Source organism: Vicia villosa, linkage group LG4 (genome assembly GCF_029867415.1).
Source record: "Vicia villosa cultivar HV-30 ecotype Madison, WI linkage group LG4, Vvil1.0, whole genome shotgun sequence".
In the NCBI taxonomy this organism is placed as follows: Eukaryota; Viridiplantae; Streptophyta; class Magnoliopsida; order Fabales; family Fabaceae; genus Vicia; species Vicia villosa.
This window is the reverse complement of record NC_081183.1, coordinates 74,998,916-75,025,566: the sequence shown is the minus strand read 5'-3', so window position 1 is coordinate 75,025,566 and position 26,651 is coordinate 74,998,916. Positions and strand designations below refer to the sequence as shown.

The following is a 26,651-nucleotide window of genomic DNA, read 5'->3' as shown; positions in this document are numbered from 1 at the left end:
TGTTATTGCAGGTATTGATATTTTTTCAATTCTCATTCCATAAGTAGTTACAAGGTTTATTACTCCGTCACATTTTTTTGACTCAACTCAGATAAGAGATAATTAATAATTGAACTATTTTTGTAATAAACATTATATTAGTGGTTAATTTATTCTATTACACTTTAGGGTATAGTGTGTCACGTTCATTTTATTCTTAATGAAATTGTTTATGTTCTTGATAAAATATTTATTTTTTACGGTTTATGAATTGAATATTGTATGTTTATAATCATCATGTCATTGCCCATTTCATTATCTAAAAAATTCACCTTAAATATAATTGATGTTTCGATTTTGTAGTCTCAGCCATAATACATTAATTGTCCAGCCTGCATTTTTAGTCTATCAATAAATTGTTATTTTCCTTTGCTTTTTATTTGTCCAAACATGCTCATAGTAACAACTAACAAGAGAAATGTATTTACAATGATGAAATTACCATGCATAGTTTAATGGGCCGGCAATAAATTCTTAGTTTCCATTGCACATTACTCCATGCATACATTGTGTGTTACGAGGACTTTTAGAATTTAACAATATAGATCATCATATATTTGATATTATTAATTTCAATGCATCATATATATATATATATATATATATATATATATATATATATATATATATATATATATATATATATATATATATATATATATATATATAGAGAGAGAGAGAGAAAATGAGTGATGCATTGACAGTGTAAAATATTAAACCCTATTATAGGCTGCTGTATATACCATTCTACAATTACAAACACTATTAAATTTAATTAATTAATAATTTTATAATTTTGTTTTATTAAAATGTTTTATTATATTTTACGGTTTATATTATACACTCATGATATCAATAAAGTGAGAAAGCGAGATAAGGATAAAAATACAGAAAATATATTAAATTTTAAATTTATGATAATATATTAATTATTTTGTACATGATTTATGATAATATATTAATCCTATGTCATTTAATGCCTTGGATTTATGATTGAAAAGGAAATTAAATGGAAAACAAAATTTATAATATGACATTTTTTTGGTTAAAAATTTGTTTCCCTCTTTTTGTATAAAAATTTATTCTAATTTAAGCTTTTTTTTCTACGTTCAAAGCGTTTTGATTCAAATTGTTTTTTAATTAATTAGTAAATTATATATATAATCAACATTTAATGGACCTACTAATATACTAATGATATTTTCGGAATATTAATATTCTTTTGATTTACATTCAGTAAAAAATATTGATTAATGTATTTTTTTGTTTTTGGTTAAATGTAAGATTTATCACTGTTATGGAAATTAAAGATTCATTTCATTTAGTTTGTGTTTTGTGTGTTTATATAGTATTATTGTGTTTTTAAATGATGTGTCGTGTTACTATATAATTTTTATTGTGCTCTTTCTAATCTTTCATCTATATAAGTATAATAAATAAAATATATTTATTTAATTTTTAAATCAAATTATTTTAAATTACGTTTTTGATATTTGATTATATTTATTTTTTGGTCTCTGTGTATGGTCAAAAGTATTGGAAATCTTCCACTTGATTTATTTGGTAAGAACAAATACAGACGATTGGAAATCTTTGATTCTTTTTTTTGTGTATAAATTCTTTTAAAGATTTCATCACCGTATTAGTCGTATTATTTGCATTATAAATTTGTTAATGAAATCAATAAAACTATCCCCTTTTCAATCTCCTTACCATTCCTTTTTCTTTCACAACAATAAAATCAAATAAATTAGGTATTAGATTTTTTTTAATAGAAAATTATTAAAAATTTAATTATCATTATTTATCATAAATATTAATTTAGAACATAAATTTCAAGATATTATTGGAGGGTAGATATTCATTTAGAACTGAAATTTGACGGGAAGTTGTCATATATTGTAGATTTATAAAAATTGTAAATATGATATAATAAGGATTTAAAACTGATATTTGATGGGAAACTGTTAAAAACTTTAGGTTTAGAAAAATTGAATAATATTAAAAAGTAATGTTATTTTGAATTAGAAAAATGATTTTATTCAAATTTATAATTTTAAAATTAACTTATCTAGATTCAATTGAGTATTGTTAACTCATCTGAATTCACGGGTAGATGTAAACGTATCTATGACATACCATCTGTAGATGGTTGATTTTAATGTCCATCTTTTAAATATTTTTGATGTTTTACTGTAAGTACGAATCAATGTTTAAAAGTTGGTGCATATTATTAGCATATATTTGTAACTATGTCAAGGTTAACCAATTGAATAATGAATTTAAACTTTACAAATGATGATTTGGTAGACATGTGAAGTAAATCCAGACGGGACCCGTGCGATAGCACGGGTTTCTTACTAGTTGAAATAAAAAAACAAAATTCAGTGCAAGGTATAATATACAGATACCAAACAACACAATTATTGAAAATTCCATTAAATTTGATAACCCCTCAAAATTTTAAAGTCAAATTTAGCATAAAAAATCAATTAAAATCAATTATCACCAATTATTAGTATTCAATCAAATCACTTTTCATTTAATATCAAAATTTCTACGTTACAAAATAAATAACTCAATCAATAAAAAAGTTATTAATTTTTATACATAGTAATTAGTAATTAGTTATCGGTTACTACATCACAATAACCTTAATTTATCTCCCAATTTATATACTCACTCAAATTATAGGATTGCTCTTCATTAAAAAAAACGTAATTCATAGAAAAATGCCACACATTAATCAAAGACATGAAAAACAAGTTAGCTTCACGATTGTCGAAAAAAACACAAGTCTTTCTAACAAATAAAAGGTATCTTTATTATTTAGAAAAATATGAGAGTTGTGTATATTATTATTTTTAATTAATTTCATTTTTTTCTATTTTCTATAAATTTCTATTTCAACCCATAGGATTTTTTTTTAATTTTATAATTTGCTATTCAATTTTCAATTTTTGTTATGTTTTGCAGATTTGTAAGATAGTTGTTATGGCCAGAACAATTGGTTAAAATGAAATATGAGTTTAACAACTAAAATCAAGAGTATCGCATGAAAAGAAATGTCATATACATTTGGAAAATATTTCTCTCTCTTTAAGATTGATTGATCTATTGTTTATAATTGACAAATTTTTAGAATGAAATGAAGATAGTTGTTGTAACAAGAACAATCTAAAATGAAATATGAGTATAACAACTAGAATCAACAGTGTCAAAGGCAAAGAAATTTCATAAAAATTGAAGAAAATGGAAGAAAGTAAATTGACAAATTTCTTTTATCAACAAGTTATAATTGCAAAGAAATATCATGATTATCTCTTGATTTAGGAAAAGAAAGTTACCATTTAATTTTGGGTTAATACTACTTTTCACCCCCGTAATATACGCGAAATTCGTTTTACCCCGGTAATATTTTTATTTTCGTTTCCCCCTGTAATATTTTTTTGTTTGGATTACCCCCTAAGCGTGTAATTTAAACACCAAATCTGGGGGGAAAATCAAACAAAAAAAATATTACAGGGGGTAAACTTTATACTTAGGGGGCAAAAGACATAGTATTTTTATATTTCAAGGGGCTGTTCGATAAAAAAAAATTTACAGGGGGGAAAAGCAAATTTCGCCTATATTACAGAGGTTTTTTGTATATTTAACCCTTTAATTTTTTTCTCCATATTTTAAGAAAAAATTTCTACAATCAACATTCTTTAAAACAAGTAACTTATTATGTGGACTTAATTTAGTATTTTATATTTTATTTGATTGATAACAAATTAATTTTTTTTAAGAATTACAATCTTTAATTTTTATTTCATTAAAACTTAAATTTAAAATTAAAAACAAATAAAAAACATCTTATGATTAGTTACCGCGCAATGCGCGGGTGACAATCTGGTATATATAAATGGAAGGTTGTCATGATGACAACCCTAGCCACGTGTCATCGTGAGAACAATTCTTAACAAAAACCCCTAATGTGTTAGTACTTACTAATTTCACCCTATTAAGAATTAATAATACTAATAAATATATAATAATAATAATAATAATAATAATAATAATAATAATAATAATAATAATATAACATCCAATTTATTGAATTTATAAAAATATTTAAATTTTTAATATAATTTAAACCTAATTAATTAAATATCCCTACAAAATCAAAATAAGTTTCTCTCTTCTCCCAATTAAAAAATATATTATTTTTAATATAAATTAATAATTTATGTTTAGATAATACATAATAATAATATAAAATTAAGGGAGATGTGACTGTGAACAGACCTAAGCCTATGTTCAAGTTCATTAATGTTGTAACAGAGGTGGAAGGGTATAAAGAGGCTGTTAGAAGGAGCTGGCAGAAGCAGGTGAAAGGTGAGAATAGCTTATGGACCAAGCTGATGAGACTGCAGCCTATCCTCAGGAGAATTCATAAACCCTTGCTGAGTATTAAAAGCCAAATTGAGAGAAAGAGAGAGCAATTGGATGAGATTCAACAAAAGTTAAGGCAAGACAAAATGAACAAAGATATGATTGTACAGGAAAAAATTTGTACTCAGGAGCTGCTGAATCTGAATGATATGGAGGAATCAATATTGAGGCAAAGGTCAAAAATTGAATGGATTAGACTGGGGGATGGAAACAACTCCTTTTTTCACTCATCTGTGAGGAGTAGGCAGAAACACAAACAAATTAATAGATTGATTAAAGAGGATGGAGGAGTTTGTGATACTCATGAGGCCATGGAGGAAGAGGTGCTAGACTTCTACAAGGGGCTCATGGGGACTGCTGAAAAGAACTTGGAGGGAGTAGATATTGCAGCCATTAGAAGAGGAAAACAGTTATGTAGAGAACAAAGGATTATGCTGAGCAGTCCTGTCAAAGAGTGTGAGGTTGAAAAGGCCTTAAGGAGCATAGGTGATCTGAAGGCCCCTGGGCTGGATGGATATGGATCAAAATTTTTTAAACATTCCTGGCAGGTGGTTAAAGAGGATGTGATGGAAACTGTGAGACAATTTTTTGAAGGTGGACAGATGGATGCTAGGTTTAATAAAACCATAGTCACACTGATACCTAAGCATGATAAGGCTACTAATATCAGGGAGTTTAGACCAATCTCTTGCTGCACTACAGTGTATAAAATCATCTATAAGATTATGGCTACTAAGATGAGTAAAGTTCTTGAGAGCATAATTGACAGGAATCAGGCAGCTTTTGTGCCAGGCCAGAAAATTCAGGATCATGTGCTTCTTGCCTATGAGCTGATCAGAGGGTATAGCAGGAAGGGTGGCATGCCAAGATGCATGATACAAATGGATATTAGGAAAGCCTATGACTCAGTTGACTGGAATGCTATGCAAACAATCATGGCTGAAATGGGATTCCCTAGAAGGTTCATTAGTTGGGTGATGAAGGCTGTGACCACTGTAACCTATCAGTTCAACATAAATGGCATGGTAACAAAAAGTTTCAGAGCAGCTAGGGGGTTAAGGCAGGGGGACCCTATTTCCCCACTGCTATTTGTGGTTGTTATGGAGTATCTCCATAGAAAGGTGGTTGATCTAAACAGGAGTACAGGTTTCAAATACCATCACAAATGTGAGAAAATTAGCCTAATTGATCTAAGCTTTGCTGATGACTTGCTTATGTTTTCCAGGGGAGAAACTAATTCTGTACAGCTGATGATGAACAAGTTCCATGAATTTTCAAAGTCAACAGGGTTGAGTGTGAATCCAGCAAAATGCAAAATCTATTGTGGAGGCATGCAGGAGGAGGACAAAAGTGCTTTAGAGCATATCATTGGGTTTGCTAAAGGGCATCTTCCTTTTAGATATCTGGGGATCCCACTGGCCAGCAGAAGATTGTCAAACAGTCAATGCATGGCTTTGGCTGATAAAATTGGTGACAGAATAGGACATTGGAGTGCTAGGCTTCTCACATATGCTGGGAGAATACAACTCATTAAGAGTGTGATTTTTGGCATTGCTAGTTATTGGATGAGATGCTTACCAATTCCAAGGAGGTGATCAATAAGGTGAATGCTGTATGCAGGGCATTTATGTGGACTGGGAAAGGTGAAGCAACAAGGAAGTCCACTGTTGCATGGGAGAAAGTATGCTGCCCAAGGAAAAATGGAGGATTGGATATAATTAATCTTGAGGCCTGGAATAAAGCATCAATGGTGAAGCTTCTATGGAATTTGGCTAGCAAAGAAGACACTTTGTGGGTCAGATGGGTATACTCCTACTATGTTAAGACTGAGGAGTTCATGCAAGTAAAGATTGGTGATAGTGGCTCCTGGATCCTGAGAACTATATTCAAATTGAGAGCTGGAGTGGAGCTGCTGGAACAATGAAGGGAACTGATCACAGAAGGCAAGTTCAAAATGCAGAATTTCTATAGGGCTTTTCTGAAACAAACTCAACAGGCTGATTGGAGGGGGCTGATGGTGAACAATTATGCTCGTCCTAGGGCTGTTTTCACATTGTGGCTAGCATGCCACAAGAGACTTGCAACAAAAGAAAGATTGGAGAAATTTGGTGTGCATGTGGATCTGAAATGTATGTTTTGTGACTGTATTGAAAATATTCAACACCTTTTATTCGATTGTAGGTACACTAAGGATGTTTGGAGCAAGATTTTGCAATGGCTTAATGTGAAACATGAGGCTAGGGGATGGGAGCAGGAATTATCTTGGCTGAACACAGTTTGTAGAAGCAAGAACTGGCGCACTAGCAGTGTGAAGACAGCAGTAGCAGAAACTGTATATGCTATTTGGATACAAAGGAATGCAATGGTGTTTCAAAAGGAGTATAGAGATACATACATAGTACAAAAAATCATAGATACTACTGTAAATAGAATTTGGATGTATCCAAAATATAGAGAGAAAATAACTAGGATGATGATAACTTAAGTTGTATAGGCTGTATGTTCTACGCTGGATCCTTTGAGTCGCGTCTTGTATTACATTGTTTTTGGTTATATATAATCATTATTTCCAAAAAAAATAAAAAATAAAAAAATAAAATTAAAAGAATATAGTTATAGAATACAATTTTTTTATAAATTATAAAATTAAAATTTTAAAAAAGTTCATAAAAAGAATTTAAATCCAATTTATTTTTATTATTTTCTATTTTTTATTTTATGACTATTCAATAACATCTAATTTATTGAAATTTATAAAATTATTTAAACATTTTATATATGTCATACTTTATTACTTATAAAATATTATATGAAGAAAAAACATATAAAAATATAGATAAAAACTTATATTTTTATAATTTTTTATTATAAATTTATAATTTATGTCTATTAAATTTCATACAATTTATTGAAATTTATAAAAACATTTAAATATTATGTTATATTTCATAGTTTATATTACTTAAAAAGGTTATGTAGAAAAATATAAATATACTAGGAAAAAACTTATATTTTTATAATTATTAATATTCTTATATAAGATTTTATTAAAATCTACTATCAAGCCTTTACTAAGACATTGCCCAAACACCCCAAATTGCCCTTAACTCAAATTTCTTTTGCACTACCAATTGGATAAAAACGTAACCAACTAAATCTGTTGTTCTAAGTTCCTACTTTTATCACCCAAATCAACAAGTGCTCAATTCTAATTGGTCCAAGGTTTTCTTTCTATTTTCCCTCCAACAAAAGCATCCGACTCCTCCTACTTCTTCAAACATTGTCAACATTTCTCTCTCATTACCCTTTCCTTCTCTACACAACTCCTTAGTTGAAGAACAGACCCGGGTAAGACCTTTCTCTCTCAATACCCTTTCTCTCTCATTACGTTTTCATTCAATATTGTCTGCTTTCTTTTCTTCGACGTGCTGTGTTGTCTTCCAGATTTGGGGTGAAGTTTTCTTTGTATATTCTTTTCTTTGTATCTTTTTGTTGGCTTTTCATTCTTTGTATTTTATGCTTTCTATAGTAAATGCAAAATGTTTTCTTTTTTTCTTCGTCTGTTGGAGTGTATTTTCAGTAGGTTGCCTTAAAGACCCAACCTTTCGTGTTGTTTTTTAAGTCTGACTTTGTTCTTTACATTTTTGTTGATGTATCATACTTTCCTTGATTGCTTCCTTCAAAATGTGCCGGTTATACAGTCTCTTTTGCTCTCTCTTGCTATACTATTTTCTTTTCTGTTTTGTTTATTTATATTTTCAGTCATTTTCTGGTTTGCTTTTCTGGTTTGCTATAAATTAGTTTCATGCATTTTAGTGAAGTTTTCTTTGTATCTTCTTTTCTTTGTATCTTATTTTCTTTGTATCTTTTTGTTGGCTTTTCATTCTTTGTATTTTCTGCTTTCTATGATAAATGCAAAATGTTTTCTTTTTTTCTTCGTCTGTTGGAGTGTGTTTTCATTAGGTTGCCTTAAAGACCCAACCTTTCGTGTTGTTTTTTAACTATGACTTTGTTGTTTACATTTTTGTTGATGTATCATACATTCCTTGGTCATTTTCTTCAAAATGTACCGGTTATACAGGCTCTTTTGCTCTCTCTTGCTATAGTACCAGCTTTTCTTTTTTGCTTATTTATATTTTCAGTCATTTTCTGGTTTGATTTTCTGGTTTGCTATAGATTACTTTCATGCATTTGCTATTGTTTCTACACTATCACTCAACCATTTTCTGTTTTACAAGATACGGTTTCAGATACGCGCACGATGTCTAGGGCTCCCATTCTCATTAAGGAGCTGGTCCAAGGGAACCAGGTGTGGAAAATGCACATCAGGGTCGTTGACCTGTGGGTTGTTACAGAAAAAACAGGGTATCAACACCTAGAGTTGGTTCTACAAGATGGAACGGTATGGCTTTTATCATTACAGTTTTTATGATTTGTGTTATCCTGCTGATTATTTCTCCTAAAATTCACAGGGTGACCAAATCCATGTGACCACTAGCCGTTGGGATTTTAAAGATTGGATAGAGCAGATCAAAGAGCATGAAACTTATTATCTGTATAATGGGGAGCCTGTGGTTAATGATGGCCCTTTGAAAGTATGTTCGAACCCTCTTAAGATTCTTTTTAATGGAGGGACTACTCTCACCAAGGTGGACATACCGGACATCCCACCACACAAATTCAACTTCCATGCCATTGAAAACTTTCTCAATGGACATTTCAAGCCTGATATGCTCTATGGTTAGTTATTTCGTGTTGTTTTTGTTGTTTATCATGAATGAGTTTTCTTTTTTGAATAACATAATGACTCACCCTTCTTTGAAATAGATGTTATTGGTGTCTTGCAAGATGTTGTTAAGACACAAATGGGGGGTGGGGGTAAGAAGTCCTGTACCAATATCACATTACGTGACGTTGTAGGAAATGCCATTGAAGTTGCTTTATGGGGTGATTTTAGCAAACAATTCATGGACTACAAGACTCTTGGCAAACATGTTGGTCCCACAATTATCATTTTGACTCATGCTTGGTGTAAGCCCAATACAGGTCTGGAGGTTTTTTATTATCCCACAAATAACTATTTTATCATCTTTTGTCTGCTACCACGTAACACTACAACCTGCTTTGAAACATTGGTGCAGTATCTGAATTACCAAGTCTATCTAATGCTTGGAATGGCTCGAAACTCCTGATTAACTTAGACCATCCACAAGTGGAAACCTTCAAAACCAGGTTTAACCATGTGCTTTATAAAGTAACATATTAATTAAAATTCTCATTTCGATTCAATTTCTCATTATATCCCTGTTCTTTATATAATACAGTTTTGGAGCAGCTGATTTGTCAAATGCATCCAACCTTTCTCTATCACTAACTTGTGATTCATCCATTCAATCCACAAACCAGAATTGGACTAGCCATAATGAGGTCAGGACTATCCGTGACATTTATGAAGGAGAAAAGGTATTTCTTTGTTTATGTTGTTGTTGTTTAATTTCAAACTATTATCCAACATTTTAGTATTCATTGTTTGACAGTTTGGAGTTACTTATTTTAGGATTGTTTTGCAACTACCATTGGAAATACCAAACGATTCAAGGCTTCAAGGTTTGGATGGTTTTTTAAGTGTTGCCCAGGATGTAAGATTTCTATCAAGACCGTTGGAGGGAAAGTTGAGTGTCACTGTGGAGTTAAAGATGTTGAACCAATTACTAAGTGAGCCCTTTTTTTAAACTAACTTTTTAGTTTTGAAATCCATAATATTTCAGACCAAGCTGTAAAATCTTTTTTTATTTTGATTGACAGATTCAAAATAGAAGTTGAAGTTGAATATGATGGCTTTAATGGAACCTTTGTCTTTTGGGATAAGGATTGTGTCCCATATACTAAACTGTCTGCTAAAGAGTTAAGAAAGCTCATGATAGCGGTGAGTCATTGTGTTTGTATTATAAATGCTTAATTATAAAGATCACTACATATGACATATTGATCAAACCTCATGGTGTTCTTGATTGCATAGAATGGAGAAGACAACCCAAAAATATGGCCGGCTCAAGTTGACAATTTGTTGAATAAGGAAATGGCGTTCCGTATCAAATTTCAATCATCTTACAAACAGTATTCAATTGTGACAATTCTTAATGAGGATAATGTTTACAACAAACTTAAGGGCTACCTAACCCCGGATGAGGAGGTAAATACATGTTTCTTTTAATGTAAGCAGTTTTTTTGGTTGTTCCTTTATATGTGATTCTGATTTAAACTTTGTTAGCAGCATACATCAAATGCTCCTGTTTTGGAGATCTCCAATTCTGATCCAAATCATGAGCCAACTGAACCTATTGTAAGGGCCTAATGCATACAGTCTTATTTACACTCTGTGTACTTTTACTTCCATTTACTAAAATCAATTTCATCCTTAGATGACACTTTCTGCTCAAGCTTCGATATCTCCTCAACCTTCGTCTGCAAGCTCCGGCAGCACACCTGCCAAGAGGGGAGCTATTTCAACATCAGTTAATGAGTTGATTGAGGCTGAAGATCTGACTCCTAAACAATCTGCTACTAAGGCTAAGACTGCAAGAAAGATCAAGCATATCAAGAAGGAGTAATCTTGAGTTCTAAATTCAAAAGTGGATGTTTATTGCTGCATTGTTATTTCACACTGTATTAGTACTGATTTCATACGCCCTTTTTTGTATTCTACCTGTTTTATGGGTGTAACTATGCTTTATATTGCATGATGATCCAAAGTAAGCCACTAAACATTTGGTCTTAGTATTTTGTAATGCTTCTATTTTGAAATGACTCTATTTTGTAATGACTCTATTTGATAATGACTATATTTTGATGGCATTTTATATAGCTTTTGTACCTCCAGTTTATATAGGTTTAATCCACTTGCATTTTATATTGGTTTTCATGGGATGGAGGGTATTATATAGGTGTAACCTCACCATTATGGGAGTTTGTTGGGATTTAGAATGCTTTGTGTATGCCATATAAAACACATGAATCTATTGATGGCATTTTATATGGCTTTTGTACATGAATGCTATATAGGTTTAATCCACTTGCATTCTATATGGCTTTTCATGTGATGGAGGGTATTATATAGGTGTAACCTCACGAGTTTGAGCAGAACACTGGGATTTAGAATGCATTGTGTATGCCATACAAAATGCTATCCATGCACACTCCATCACATGAAAGGGTTCGTGGTATTTCAAATCTTTTTTGTTAATAGCTCCTTTTCTGTAAAGCTCATTTTGTAGTGGTATACCATAATTTAAATAAACATTTGCAATTTAATGTACAGATTCTGTACTAACACAATTTCAAACTAGATTGTTCAAAAATTGTTGCTCTATTTTTAATGTTTTAAGTTTACACAGCAGTTACAGCATTGCCATTGGAAGAGTTCTTGATATCTTTTACATTGGGAACCTCACATTGGACAACTTGCAGCAGAGCCCTTCCATTTAATTTCGTACTTTTTAAGGAGTGCCTGTCCCTTTATACCCTTGCAAACCGGATCTGTGGAAATCAGTCAACAACTTTCTGCAGCATTGGATAAAGTAAGTCATACACAATGTCAACTCATCATTAAATGCTTCCTGCTTTTTAAAATAGCTTGCTTAGTTGTACCAAGTATATCATCTAAAAGCAGAAATTACTTCTACCATTTTACACGGTACAGGTACAACAATTTTGTACTTTTTGGTGTAAGATCACATTATGTAATATATTATTCATTGCTTTATACAATGTGGCAGAAACACTGTACACGGTTCACTGCACAACATATATGTCTTTTCTGATGCTTGGAAACCTGGGATTTATATGAACCACTTTAGCCATTTGAATGTAATCACACCACATTGTTGTAAACTGACATTTGAATGTAATCACACCACATGGTTGTAAACGGACTAATTATTTGAAAAGTTTAAACTACAGACTACTAGCATAGTAATTAAAATAATATTAATTTCAAAAACATTTTGGATTCAAATATTTAGAGGGAAAATATTATTTGGTGCTTTTTTCACTTTAGTAAGGTTATGGCTCTTAAAAAATAACAAGTCCACATGCTGACTTTTTCCCTAACAATAATGTCTTTGATATATTAAAACATGAACAATTGCAGCAAGTTGAAACATTGCAGTCAAGAAACAAAGAGCATAGAAATTCAAGGTTCTCCTTTTAACAGTTATTGCATTCAGTTCTAATCACTACATTACTATTATATCTACAGGGAGGTTGGTATCAGTTTGTTTCTTTGTTTTGTTTATCTCATTAGTATTGTCTTAGATTGATAAACAATTTGTTATTGGCCTACTACTTATTTTTTACAGAAAGATATATGTGTTATGTACATGTTTTCTATTTTATTATTGTTATGGACAATAATAACCTGCATTTGGCTGGAAAGAAGGCAAGGGCACGACGATCGCTTATTATGAAAGAAAATCGTTCAAAACGTCAAAGACAGAATTTAAACCAACATGATTCAATCAATGATACATTCTATTCTCCTAATTGCTTCACAATGAGACAACCTTTGTCTGAAATCACTCCCTCGGATTAGAATCAGAAGACTATCGCACAGATTGTCGAAGAAGGGAGAGTGCTGAGTGCGTGTATGCAGAATTCTGAACCGAGCATAACCAGACATGTGTTTCGAAATAACATGAAGTCATCCCATTTAGATTCCTTAGGAACAAATTTAATGTCTAAGTTTTCTACTGATTGTACAACTGAGAATGGTCATCCAACTAAAATTGAGAATGCCCAACATGGGCTGATTTTTTCAACCAGCCAATTCTATGATCCTGGAAGTTCTTCCAAGAATCCCATGTAAGGTTCATATGACCAAACATGCATGCCATTAGAATGTACCTAATTAGAGTTTATTTAACTTTTATTGACTTCCATATTATGTCAACAAATTGAATGACAGAAATACAGAAAAGAAAAATCCTGTTCGTGGCAGGCCTAAGAAGCATCTGGGAGTACCAAGTCTTGCCATGAATTTGAATAGTAACCCCCCTAAAGAAGCGGTCAACATATCAGTAGCACAACAGCCAACGAGGTACAAGTTCTTAGTTTCATATATGCATTGTCTTCAATGTTGATCTTAATTATAATATTTGTTTAATAACTCACGACCTTAATGATTATGCACGTGTTCAACCATTTCCATGCATGCATATGACCAACTAGCAGTGTTAGCAGTAGAAAAAACAACTGTCGTCAACAAATGCAAATCAAACAGACACATCATGAGAGGGTTCGAGCATCGCCCGTGTCACACACCAAAAGCATAACACCTGAAATAAAAGAACCAGCATGTCCTATTTTTACCCCTGCAGTCAACTTGGATTTTAACAGCGACTCGGACGAAGATAGCGATTACGACCCTTTTGCAAGTGAGTTAATTGCAAACTCATTGGTTTTGTGTTTAATATTTCCACCTTATTTAAGATTTTATATAAGAAATATATATGAAACATGTTCATATATTTAATATTACACTTTTTATCCATTGATAGCTTATTTATCCGATGAGGACTTCTGTTTCGAACCTGAAGAAAACGAGGCACCTTTTATAATTCACGACAACTACACCCGTTCTTCTGAAGGTATATCATTTTTTTGACTTGTCACTATTTTACAAATATCATAGTAATTTTTTCTTGTCTATTACTATGTAGCTTATTACGACATAGGGGACCCGCTCATCGAATGTCGTTATTGTAAATCCATGATGTGGTATCAAGAACAGATGAATAAAAGTTCCCATTATGCTAATCCGAAGTTTATGCTGTGTTGTTGCAATGGGAAAGTTGAAATACCACTACTAAAACAACCTCCAAAAGTTCTTGCAAAATTGATGTTTGACCATGATAACGTAGTGAGCAGAAAGTTTCAACAACATATTAGAGTTTACAATATGATGTTCGCCTTTACATCGCCAGGTGCAAAGTTGGACAATCGTTTTAACAATGGAGGTGGACCACCAACTTTACGGATACAAGGTCAAACATGCCATCCAATTGGAAGTTTGTTACCTGCTCGAGGAGACACACCCAAATTTGCTCAATTATATATTTATGACACAGAAAATGAGGTTCACAATCGAATGAAGTGTCTAAGGTATAATTTCTACTAACATGCAATCATTTTATTTATAAAACTAAACTGAAATTATTATTTATAATACAGCTGGAACAGGCTGTAGTCGTTACTCACGTGTAATCAACTTATTCTTAATGCTGTTAACCATTTCTTTATGCTTTTTTAACTTAGGACTACCAAGAACATTGATCCAGAAGTTGTACAACAATTATCTACAATGATGTATGAACACAATACTCATGCCAAGAGCTTTAAAATGGCAAAACAATGGTTCAACGAAGTGGATACTCAAAACCTGAAGTTGAGACTCATAGCTGACAAATCCACGGATGGAAGAGTGTATAACCAACCGACAGTGTCTGAAGTTGCTGCCTTAGTTGTTGGTGATATTGACACAGCAGAAATGAGGGATATAATTATGCAATACCAAGGAGGCGGACTTAAGCGGATCAACGAGCTCCATGCAAGTTACATGGCCTTCCAATATCCTTTGATTTTTCCCTATGGTGAGGACGGTTATAGACCAAATATTGCCCATAGAGACTTGCCAATCTATCAGAATAGCTTACGAAATAGGCTTACAATAAGGGAATGGCTATCATATCACATTCAAACAAGGTTAGCTGAACCTAGGACTTTGTTATCTTCACGAAGGTTGTTCCAACAATTTCTTGTCGATGGTTACACGATGTTAGAATCTGAAAAATTAGAATGGATTCGCAAGAATCAACCAAAACTTAGGGTGTCCAAGTATAATTCTCTTAATGACGAGGGTGAACAAAGTCAAATTCCAGGTTCAAGCATCGGTAAAAGAGTGGTTTTGCCTTCGTCCTTTGTTGGCGGTCGTAGGTTTATGGATCAACTGTACTATGATGGCACGGCTATTTGTAGTAAGATTGGTTTTCCAGATTTGTTCATCACTTTCACTTGCAATCCTAATTGGCCGGAAATTCATAGAGTTCTTGGACCACTGCATTTGAAACCACAAGATCGTCCGGATGTCGTTTCAAGAATCTTCAAAATCAAGTTTGATCAGTTGCTAGCAGATTTGACAAAAAATGGTGTATTAGGCAAAGTACTCGCATGTGATTTGTCCCTTAGCACTTTACTGGTACTTCTTTTTAATACTAATATGGATTAATATGTCATTTTAACTTTCGTATCCTTTTGATCACTAGATATGTACACCATGGAGTTTCAAAAGAGAGGATTGCCACATGCACATATACTACTCTTTTTGCATCCGTCCAACAAGTATCCACGACCATAAGACATTGACAGGATCATTAGTGCCGAAGTTCCTGATCCCTTGCAACACCCCAGGCTGTACAATTTGGTTAAGTCTCATGGTTCATGGTCCCTGTGGCTTGGCAAATTAGAGGTCCATTTGCATGAAAGATGGGAAGTGCTCCAAGTATTACCCAAAAAAATTTCAACCTACCACTATAGTTGACCAAGATGGCTATCCAGTTTATAGGAGAAGAAACAATGGAAACACAATTGAAAAAAATGGGATAATCTTTCATAGTGGACATGTTGTACCGCACAACCCAAGTTTGTTGTTAAAGTACGAAGCATACATCAACATGGAATGGTGCAATCAAAGTACTTCTATCAAGTACCTTTTCAAATACATCAACAAAGGTTCAGACAGAATTTCTGCTGTTATCCAAGGCCAGTCCAACGATGCAAATTCGGGGAAAAAAATGTTGACGAAATTAAACAATATTTGGATTGTCGATACATTTCCCCAAGTGAGGCATGTTGGAGGATATTTGCATATTCCATACACGGCAGAAAACTAGCGGTAGAGAGAATGTATTTTCACTTGGAGGGAGAACACTCTGTTTACTACAGAGATCACGAGCAAGTTGGTGATGTTCTTCTCAAACCAAGTGTTACCGAATCAATGTTTACAACTTGGCTTGAGGCAAACAATAGTTTTGAAGAGGCAAGGCTTTTAACTTACGGTGACTTTGTTTCTAAATTTGTTTATCATAAACGGAGTAGGAGTTGGAAGCCAAGGAAAAGAGGGTATACCATTGGTCGTCTTTGTTGGGTGCCTCAATGCTCAGGTGAATTGTTTTATTTAAGAATGATGTTAACTGTTGTTAAAGGCCCATTATGTTATAATGACATCAAGAAAGTTGATGGTGTTCAACATAAGACTTTTAGAAAGGCATGTTTTGCTATGGGTTTCCTTCAAGATGATCGAGAATTTATTGAGGCAATCAAAGAGGCACATGTTTGGGGTTCAGGTTTATTCTTACGAAAGCTATTTGTTACTATGCTTTTGTCATCATCCATGAACCGACCAGCACACGTATGGAGAAAGTCTTGGAAGTATCTATCGGATGGTATTCTTTACGAACAACGGTTGGTGGCAAGAAATCAAGGTATAAATTCTCTATATTATTTTACCCTCAATGCTAACTTTGCTGGATTTCATTATACTATAATATAACTTCTGTGTAAACTTCCAATTTCCTTCTACATAGTTTTTTGTTCTAAAGATGTATACACTGTCATATAATATTCATACTAGTATGTATTAGTATTTGTAGGTAAAATCTCAATTTATATTATATTTGCCGTGCTGCATTGTTTCTTGCTGTCTTTGACACAATTGCCATTCTCAATGCATCTAACTATGAACATGTTGCTGGTAGTTATTCTTTATAACAACAGATACGTGCACATGCATTATGTCCATCAAGTTATCTCAAAACACTGTCATATAATATTCATACTGGTATGTATTAGTATTTGTAGGTAAATTCTGAATTTATTTTATATTTTCAGTGCTGCATTGTTTTAACCTGTCTTTGACACAATTGCCATTCTCAATGATTGTAACTATGAACATGTTGCTGGTAGTTATTCTTTATAACAACAGATACGTGCACATGCATTATGTCCATCAAGTTAACTCAATTACAAAGTGGTGCAGCTTTATTATTCATACTTTAACTTGAATATTATATGCCATATTAATGTAACTAATATTTTCTCATGGAACCATCCTTAGGGTTGACACTTACCGATGAGGAACTTCAACAGCTGACTTTGATGGCTATTGAAACACTATTACAAAATAACAACAAAACATTGAAAGACTATAAGCCAATGCCATATCCGAAAGATTATGTTGTTTCCTTCTCGGGTAATAGGCTTATTTATGATGAGCGTCAATATGATCCTATTGCTCAACAACAGCTATTTGCAGGGTTATACGGTTCTCTAACAGGTACAATGGATAACAAATAGCCTCTTATATTATGGTTTACATATAAATACCGAGTCTCGATTTCTTATGTACTAAAATCATGTTTTACTTCATTTTCATTTAGATGAGCAAAGAAGCATTTTTGAAGAGATCATGGAAGCTGTAGAGAAACAAAGAGGTGGCGTGTTCTTTTTATATGGATACGGTGGGACCGGAAAGACTTTTATGTGGAACACTTTATCAGCGGCACTTAGGTCTAAGAAAAAAATTGTCTTGCCTGTTGCATCAAGTGGGATTGCAAGTTTGTTGTTACCAGGTGGAATAACAGCTCATTCTCGGTTTAAGATTCCAGTCCCTACTTTAGATTCTTCAATTTGCAACATTAACAAAAAAGATGATATTGCTGGGCTTCTCAAAGTGACAGATCTAATAATATGGGATGAGGCTCCTATGGCTAACAAGTATTGTTTTGAGGCACTTGACAAGTCATTGAAAGATATTATGAGTGGATCTACACATGGTCAAGATAAGATTTTTGGAGGTAAGGTTGTTGTTTTTGGTGGTGACTTCAGGCAAATTCTCCCTGTAGTACCAAGAGGTACTAGATCTGACATTATTTATGCAACAATCAATTCTTCATATCTTTGGGATCATTGTAAAGTCCTAAAGCTCACAAAAAACATGCGGTTACAAAGTGGTGCAGCTACTTCTACAACAAAAGACATTAGGGCATTTTCTGAATGGATTTTACAAATAGGTGATGGGACAATGTGCGAGCCCAATGACGGTTATGCTGATATTTGTATTCCCGAAGAGTTTTTAATTGCTAATTTTGAAGATCCTATTAAAGCTATAGTAGAGGATACATACCCTGATCTTATTCATAATTATCTTGACTCCAACTATCTTCAAAGTCGTGCAATTTTAGCATCAACAATTGAGGTGGTGGATGATATCAACCAATATATCACAACTCTTATTCCAGGTATTCATACAACATTTTATGTACTAAAATATCGTATTAGAATTGAATGAGTAATATTATTTATAGATTTTACCTAATATGGTATTTTTAATAAATATCGTAGGGGAGGAGAAGGAATATTTTAGAAGTGATTCCATTGACAAATCTGATGCAAATAACTTTGATGGATACGAGCATGTCACACCCGAGTTCCTTAATGCACTCAAAACATCTGGATTGCCAAATCATTCTATCAAGTTGAAAGTTGGTGCGACCATCATGCTAATGCGCAACCTAAACCAATCGGAAGGCTTGTGCAATGGAACACGACTAACAGTGACTAGGCTTGCTAACCACGTCATTGAAGCTAAAATCATTTCTGGTAAAAATGTTGGTAACATCATTTATATTCCAAGAATGTCTTTGTCTCCTTCCCAATCACCATGGACATTTAAATTGGTGAGAAGACAATTTCCAATAATTGTCTCATTTGCAATGACAATAAACAAGTCTCAAGGACAATCTCTTGACCATGTTGGGTTATATTTACCTAAAGAAGTATTTAGCCATGGTCAATTGTATGTGGATATCTCTAGAGTTAAATCAAAAAAGGGTCTTAGGATTCTTATTCATGACAAAGATAAAGAAGCATTGACTATTACAACCAATGTGGTGTTCAAGGAAGTATTCCAAAACATTAATTAGGTATCCTGTTTCCTACTTGAATATATACTTGCAATTTACTTTATAATTCAAAGTCAACCAAAATCTCCCTTTATTGCAAGGTTCTTATTCGGGTTACCAATTATCATTGCAGGAGAACAATTCAAGCATATGGTGCTGGTTTTGAAGTTGGTTACTTTAACAAATATTTAGTTATTCAATGTAAACAATTGTTTTATAATTCAGATTTAAACAACACTTCGATTTCTACCAAGGTTCATATTCTGTTAACATGTGCTTTGTTACTGTTACAACCAACTATGGAAATATCACAAAAAGTAAGGAAACACTTAAGGGTGAATTTTGGATGCATTTCAACTTAAAAAAACATGCCAACAGTAGCTTTTGATACCTATTTGCCAAGCGGTACTGTATTTAAATAGGTGTTGCATTTTATATGATATTGCACACAAGGATACCTTACAACTTTTAATATTGCATACCATACTTAAATATATATCTATTTAAATTAAGATTTACAGCAAGTCGATATTCATAGCACACAGGTGACTGCAACACTTTTTTAAAACATGAAATAACTAACCAAAAAAAAATATTGCCTGCAGTATGAATTTCTATAAAGGACGCATTCTTTTAGTAAAACAAAACGAATAATATGATAGAAGGTTGGAATAACATCTTTTTCACACCCAAGTTCACCATCACATAAACAATTGTAATCATAGAGTTATAAACAATTGTTATAAACAATTGTTCACCAGCATATAAACAATTGTAACAATACAACTAAGCATAAAGTTGTTTTTTAAGACATTGCACTAAATATAACTTAACAACGAACAAGATATAAATACACGGAGAACCATAACTTCATTAACTTGGGGAAGCAAATTGCAATCACCCAATATGTAAATCCATTACATGAATTTTCAGTACAACATCAAGACACGTAAACGCGATTACACTCCCTCCTTCAACGGTTCAACAGCCAAACAACCAATGTGTGCGCCTCTCTGTTTATCCTCAAGGACAACTTGTCGCCTCTCTTCAGCCTTCTCTGTCTGGCATACTCATACCATCCAATCCTTATGTAAGCTTCCTCCTGTGTATTTCTCGGCGCGCATCGTAGATCTGCTTGGTACACAGTCCCCATATCTGCATCGAAAAGATCCATTTGCATGGGAAAGGCGGTTAAGAACCTGCAAACCTCTCGCGGAAATACCTGAACAAATATTAAATTCATTACATCATCATGCAGAATCCGGGAAGATGTTTTGTTAGTCATTATAATCCAAAGTAACTCTTACAAGTACATTACGCCGCGCTGTTCGATCGGATGTAATTGTTTTTGTCCACGAAATTGTATCGTCTTCATGGGAAAAACTCAAATTTGAATCCATGCTTCCAGAACTGCACAACAGTTACGATAATCAATGACAACCTATAAAAAATTTCCACTTCATGGATTACTATGACGAAACAATCTCAAGTAGTCGGCCTGGACATTTATGCTTATCATACATGGGAAATAACTGCAGGCAAGTAACTAATTCATACACATAGCAGATTATCACTACACACGAAAATATGAGAAACGCAAAACATATTGAATCGTATGAATTATGCAAAACCAATTGCTTCAACATAGAGTCAGTTGCAGTATATCAGTTGCAAAAAATTCATCGATTGCACCATATCAGTTGCAGCTTAGAAAACTTCTAAACTTCTTTGCAATCTAAAATTCATGGCGTGTGTGATGATGTTCAGAAATACGATCTTCTTCCCAAAAATCAATTTTCAAGAGTATTAGGTCAACAAAGAATTGATCAGAACCGTGAAATTTTACCCAAAAAACAATTTATCATGTATGGACGTCATTAAACATTAGGTCAAAAAACAATTTTCAGTTCCTAATGGATCTGAATAACTTACCTGAACTCCGACGAAACATCTGAAGGTGGCTCCACAAGGGCTTCCATTTGCAAATCGCGAAATTGATAAACGGATTAATCGTTTGCAGCATTGACAATCCCCTTTTATTTTTGGTGGACAATCTTACCCTTTTTATTTTGGCCCATGTCAATTACAATCTTTTTATATTTGGGCCCATGTAGCAAGGTTTAAAAAATAAACCTATCTTACAAAATACTAATTTCTAAATTTCTTATGAAACAAAGAATTTTTTAATATGGATTTTTTTAACCTTTTTATATTGGATTTAGGTCAAACTTCGTTACTACGCATTTTTCTTATCGTTGATATTATACTACACCACAAAAAAATGCACCCATGCGACAGCACGGGTCTCCGACTAGTTATAATTTTATAATTTTTATAAAAGTTATAAAAATTCATATTTTACACATTTAAATATTTTTATAAATTTATATAATTTTAAAAACATTTATATTAATTTATTTCAATTATTTATCTTTCTTTTTTACTTTATGTCTAATGTCTAATAATAACATTCAAAGTTGCTCACATATTCATCTTCTTTTTTATTACTAATTTTTTTCAATTTATTTTAATTTAATTTTTGTTATTTATTTTTTTCAGTAACACTCATGACCTCTCATATGATTCTTACTATGTTTAGTTTTTTTTATATATATACAACTATTAAAACCATTATAATTAACAATTGATTTTAAAACAAAACTGATATGAATTAAATTTCATATTTATAACAATAAATTATACAATTATTTATTATAAATTGTAACTAATATATAAATATATGCACCCTATGCATCACTCGTGCACCACATTTCTCTCATTTTCTTTCCTAACCACACGTTTCTTTTCGCACACCCTCCAAATCTTGGGTCTGGGGCCAAATCAAAGTCCACTTGCTGCTCACCATTTTTATCGATCTCCTCCAAAAACGAAAGTCCTTGGTTACTCTCATAATTGACTAGATTAATCCTAGGACACATGCTTTTATCTTAAACTTTGTTCTTTGAAATTAAGAACACTTTGACAATATTCACAATCTTTTGATAATGTTTGTTTTGATCTAAGTGAATCTTTTAAAGTAATCTTACAAAACTTGTAAAGAAAGTGCAGTAAAAGGTAACTAAAAGTAAATTGCAAGAAGTAAATTCTGAAAATGATAATTTATAAACTGAATAAAAGGCGGTGTTTACATGCATATTTCTCAGGGGACTATTTTCTCAATAACGCAGATACTTTGAGTTTATGTGAGATTTTGTACAAATGAATGAACACCCCGAATCCTAACATTAAGACTTCTATATATACTAAATCAAAATAACTGTTATCAACGACCTTTTGTTTAGAACATGACACGTTTCACTCGACATGTCTTCCTTTCACCCTGAAGCTCCACGCGTCTTATGTTAAAATTGGATAAGGACGCAAATAAGTTATTCCTCATTCAAATTCAAAACTTTTGTCAAATGCCACGTCATTATTCTTCGAACTTATATAAAAAGAAAATATTTCTAAGTCTCATCCAACGTTTCCCTCTTACATAAGGGTGACTTCGACCGGTCTTTAGAAAAAATACGCTTTCTCATCGAAAGCTTGCAATATCCAAAAATATTCTTTCTCCTCTTACTAAGATAATATGACGTCGAAAACTTCAGCTAACAATTTCCTACCCATAACACATTATCTCCTTTCACACCATTAGACAAATAAAGATCAAAGGCAAAGAGATAAAAAAATTAACACTACAAATATAAAATAAGCATTAAATCCTTATATTAAAAAATTGCAGCAAATCATTTTATAAGGAGATAAGCCAATACGAGACCCCCCACACACAATTCCTTTAATAGTATAATATAAACATTTCATTGGTTTTGTATGCAAGATCTTAACGTCGAGTCCATTTATGAACACCAATATGCACATTCCGAAAAAAGTTTAAGTGGATCCCGGTGGATCTTTAATGAATACATATACACATCCTATGTAACTCAAAATTTCCCATGAGTGTAGATGTAGAAGTGGTATACATTAATAACAAGTTCCTTCATGCATATGTTTAAAAACAAATAAAAAATATAATAAAAGATTACTTTAAATCTAATTATCAAAGTTTTTAGTTTTAGAAAACATCAATGTAGGAGGTAACACAAACTTCTCCGGCTACGGTTCCAATTTAACTTCCGACAACGACTAGTTTCAAAACTACAATAAACTTGTCAATGACCTAACCTAATTGTCACTATATACAACTCCACTACTGACAACCACAAACTCTCTTTCTCAAGCCACATCAGTGAAACAATATCACAATCATTTTGAATAGTTAACATTTTGTTTCTATGAGACATTTAATCCAACAACCTAGCTTCATGTCAATTATAAGAACAAAAATATTACCAACTCTTGTATGATTAATCATTGAAGAAATACATGTGTTTTTCTTTGAAACAGTGACTTTGAAGCTTTGAAGAGAGAAAAAGAGATGTGAAGTGAAAGATTCAGATTTCAGAATGACGTTGAATCAAAATTGCAGATTTACGATGTAACCTCATACAAGTAACCTCATCGCGCAGTGGTTGTTTGTAGAAAAAGATTTACGATGCAAATGAAGCTACGACGAAACTACTTCGTGATTATTGGTGTCTTGATTGTTTAAAGAAGGATTAAGAGCATGTCTGATAACAAACAATGATGTTTTAGGGTTTGAATAGATGAAACAACGAATCGATGAATTTTTAGGGTTCGACGGAGGTGAAACACAATAAATTAAAGTTTTGATGGGAGTGAATTTTACATTAAAGAAAAACAATTAAAATTTTCCCTAAGATTGGACTGAATCGTAGCTAACAGGAAATATTTTCATGAAAACAATATGAAAAAACGCGAAATATTTTGACGCAAGGAACATTTGATTTATTCAATTTATTTCATGTAATGGTGTTTTTATCATGATATATTAATATGTTTCAGTAATATTATCAAACTTGTTAAATAGTCCAACAACGAAGTAATTTTTTTTTAGGCTAAGGTCTATTGTCCAACCGTCTCACATGCAAAATCTACATTTTTATTGTTTTAATTAACTCTATCTAAGATAACATTTTTTGGTAAAGTGCTATTATACACGCGTAGTAAAATTTAAGCATAATGTCTAAAGTTCAAATCTTGTTGGCATGCAAATATTTCATTTTTATTGTCCTATTTCTCTCTATCTAAGATAGTGCTTTTTGTAACACCCCATTTCTACCCGGCAATTATAATACGGAAAATATCAGAGTATTTAAAAATTTCTCGACAAACGAATGAGGCGTCACATATTCACTTCAACAATAAATCACTTCATCGCATTTAGCGGATACATAGCACTTTCTAAAACACAATAACTTCTTCTATTAATAAAACAACGGAGTCATGATTCTCAATTTCCGAATCAAGTAACATCTTAATCACATAAACAACATCATATTAATAAAGCAACTTCACTTAACATATCATCCTAATAAACCAGGATAGTCACAATAAACAACAACATCATAAACATTATAAATCTTCCCCCCGAGTGCTACGTATCAGAGCGACAACCGACTCGATTAATGGCAACTAAATCTTCATACTCGAACACCTGCGTGTTACCAATATAAAGGCAACGGCGAACAAGAGAAAAGGGTGAGATATCAAATCATATAAGTGAGCGCATGATAAATTGTATATTAGGATCCAGGCATACATAGTCATCACATCGCTGAAGGATAGAAAAACACTTAGAAAGGGGGGGGGGGTTTGAATAAGTGTAGTTTAAAAACTTGAACGATAAAAACAAAATGCACAGTTATTTTTATCCTGGTTCGTTGTTAACTAAACTACTCCAGTCCACCCCCTTGGAGTGATTTACCTCACCTGAGGATTTAATCCACTAATCTCAACAGATTACAATGGTTTTCCACTTAGCCCACGACTAAGTCTTCTAGAGTATCCTGATCACAACCTGATCACTCTAGGAACAACTGCTTAGACACAAGCTAAGCCTTTCTAGAGTATCCTGACCACCACGTGATCACTCTAGATACAACTGCTTAGACACAAGCTAAGACTTCCTAGAGTTTCCTGATCAAACCTGATCACTCTAGTTACTTACAAATTAATGTAATCAATTCTAAGAGTATTACAATGCTTCTGAAAAGCTATAATCACAACAGTGATATTTCTCTTAAAGTTTAAGCTTAATCTCACTAATATATTACAACAGGAATGTAGTGAGCTTTGATGAAGATGAAGTTTGTGAGCTTTGATTTGAACAGCGTTTCAGCAAGTTAGTATTCACAGAATTCGTCAGAATCGGTAACCTTGCTTCTCATCAGAACTTCATATTTATAGGCACTTGAGAATATGATCGTTGGGAGCATTTAATGCTTTGCGTATTCCGTACAGCATTTCATTTAATGTTTCACTCTTTTGTCAACTACCTCGAGCCTTGTTTACGCTGTGTCTACTGACGTTGCCTTTAATAGCTTCTAACGTTCCTTTTGTCAGTCAGCGTAGCCTGCCATCTTGTACTTGCTTCTGATCTGATGTTTGTGTATACAACGTTTGAATATCATCAGAGTCAAACAGCTTGGTGCAGAGCATATTCTTGTCTTCTGACCTTGAAGTGCTTCTGAGCGTGATACCATGAGAACTTCAGTGCTTCTGCTTCTGAACTCAAGTTCTTCTGATGCTTCCATAGACCCATGTTCTGATTCTGCTTTAACCATATTCTGATGTCTTGCCAGACCATGTTCTGATGTTGCATGCTGAACCTTCTGAGTCAAAGCTTCTGAGCACTGATTTGTGAATACTCTTTATATATTTCCTGAAAGGGAAATTGCAGTATATTAGAGTACCACATTATCTCATACAAAATTCATTTCCTTGTTATCATCAAAACTAAGAATATTGATCAGAACAAATCTTGTTCTAACAATCTCCCCCTTTTTGATGATGACAAAAACATATATAAATGATATGAATTTGCGATCAGAAAGATCAGACGGCTAAAGACAATTACACAGCTATAGCATAAGCATATATACATTGTGTGAATATGTCTCCCCCTGAGATTAACAATCTCCCCCTGAAATTAATACTAGAAGAATTTTATAAATAAAATACTTCCCTGCGTATTTCAGTAGAGACGTTCAAATATGCTTGATCTTCAGAACATTC

At 32.7% G+C, this 26,651-nt stretch overlaps 3 protein-coding genes across 3 annotated transcripts; all 3 read left to right on the top strand.

The window, feature by feature from the left end:
- The first annotated feature begins 6,430 nt into the window (after positions 1-6,430).
- On the top strand, positions 6,431-11,087 carry LOC131597380 (uncharacterized). Its single transcript, XM_058870082.1, has 11 exons — positions 6,431-6,915; positions 8,653-8,878; positions 8,949-9,216; positions 9,304-9,522; positions 9,618-9,708; positions 9,801-9,939; positions 10,034-10,191; positions 10,282-10,402; positions 10,496-10,669; positions 10,751-10,819; positions 10,899-11,087. Exons 1-11 carry the CDS (start codon positions 6,431-6,433, stop codon positions 11,085-11,087), a joined length of 2,139 nt encoding a protein of 712 aa, XP_058726065.1.
- Positions 11,088-13,168: 2,081 nt separating this feature from the next.
- LOC131597379 (uncharacterized) lies at positions 13,169-16,421 on the top strand. The gene is made up of 7 exons (XM_058870081.1): positions 13,169-13,335; positions 13,439-13,570; positions 13,870-13,907; positions 14,031-14,120; positions 14,193-14,634; positions 14,788-15,727; positions 15,996-16,421. Exons 1-7 carry the CDS (start codon positions 13,169-13,171, stop codon positions 16,419-16,421), a joined length of 2,235 nt encoding a protein of 744 aa, XP_058726064.1.
- Positions 16,422-16,432: 11 nt separating this feature from the next.
- On the top strand, positions 16,433-19,511 carry LOC131597377 (ATP-dependent DNA helicase PIF1-like). Its single transcript, XM_058870080.1, has 4 exons — positions 16,433-17,012; positions 17,645-17,863; positions 17,967-18,827; positions 18,931-19,511. Exons 1-4 carry the CDS (start codon positions 16,433-16,435, stop codon positions 19,509-19,511), a joined length of 2,241 nt encoding a protein of 746 aa, XP_058726063.1.
- The last annotated feature ends 7,140 nt before the right edge of the window (positions 19,512-26,651 follow it).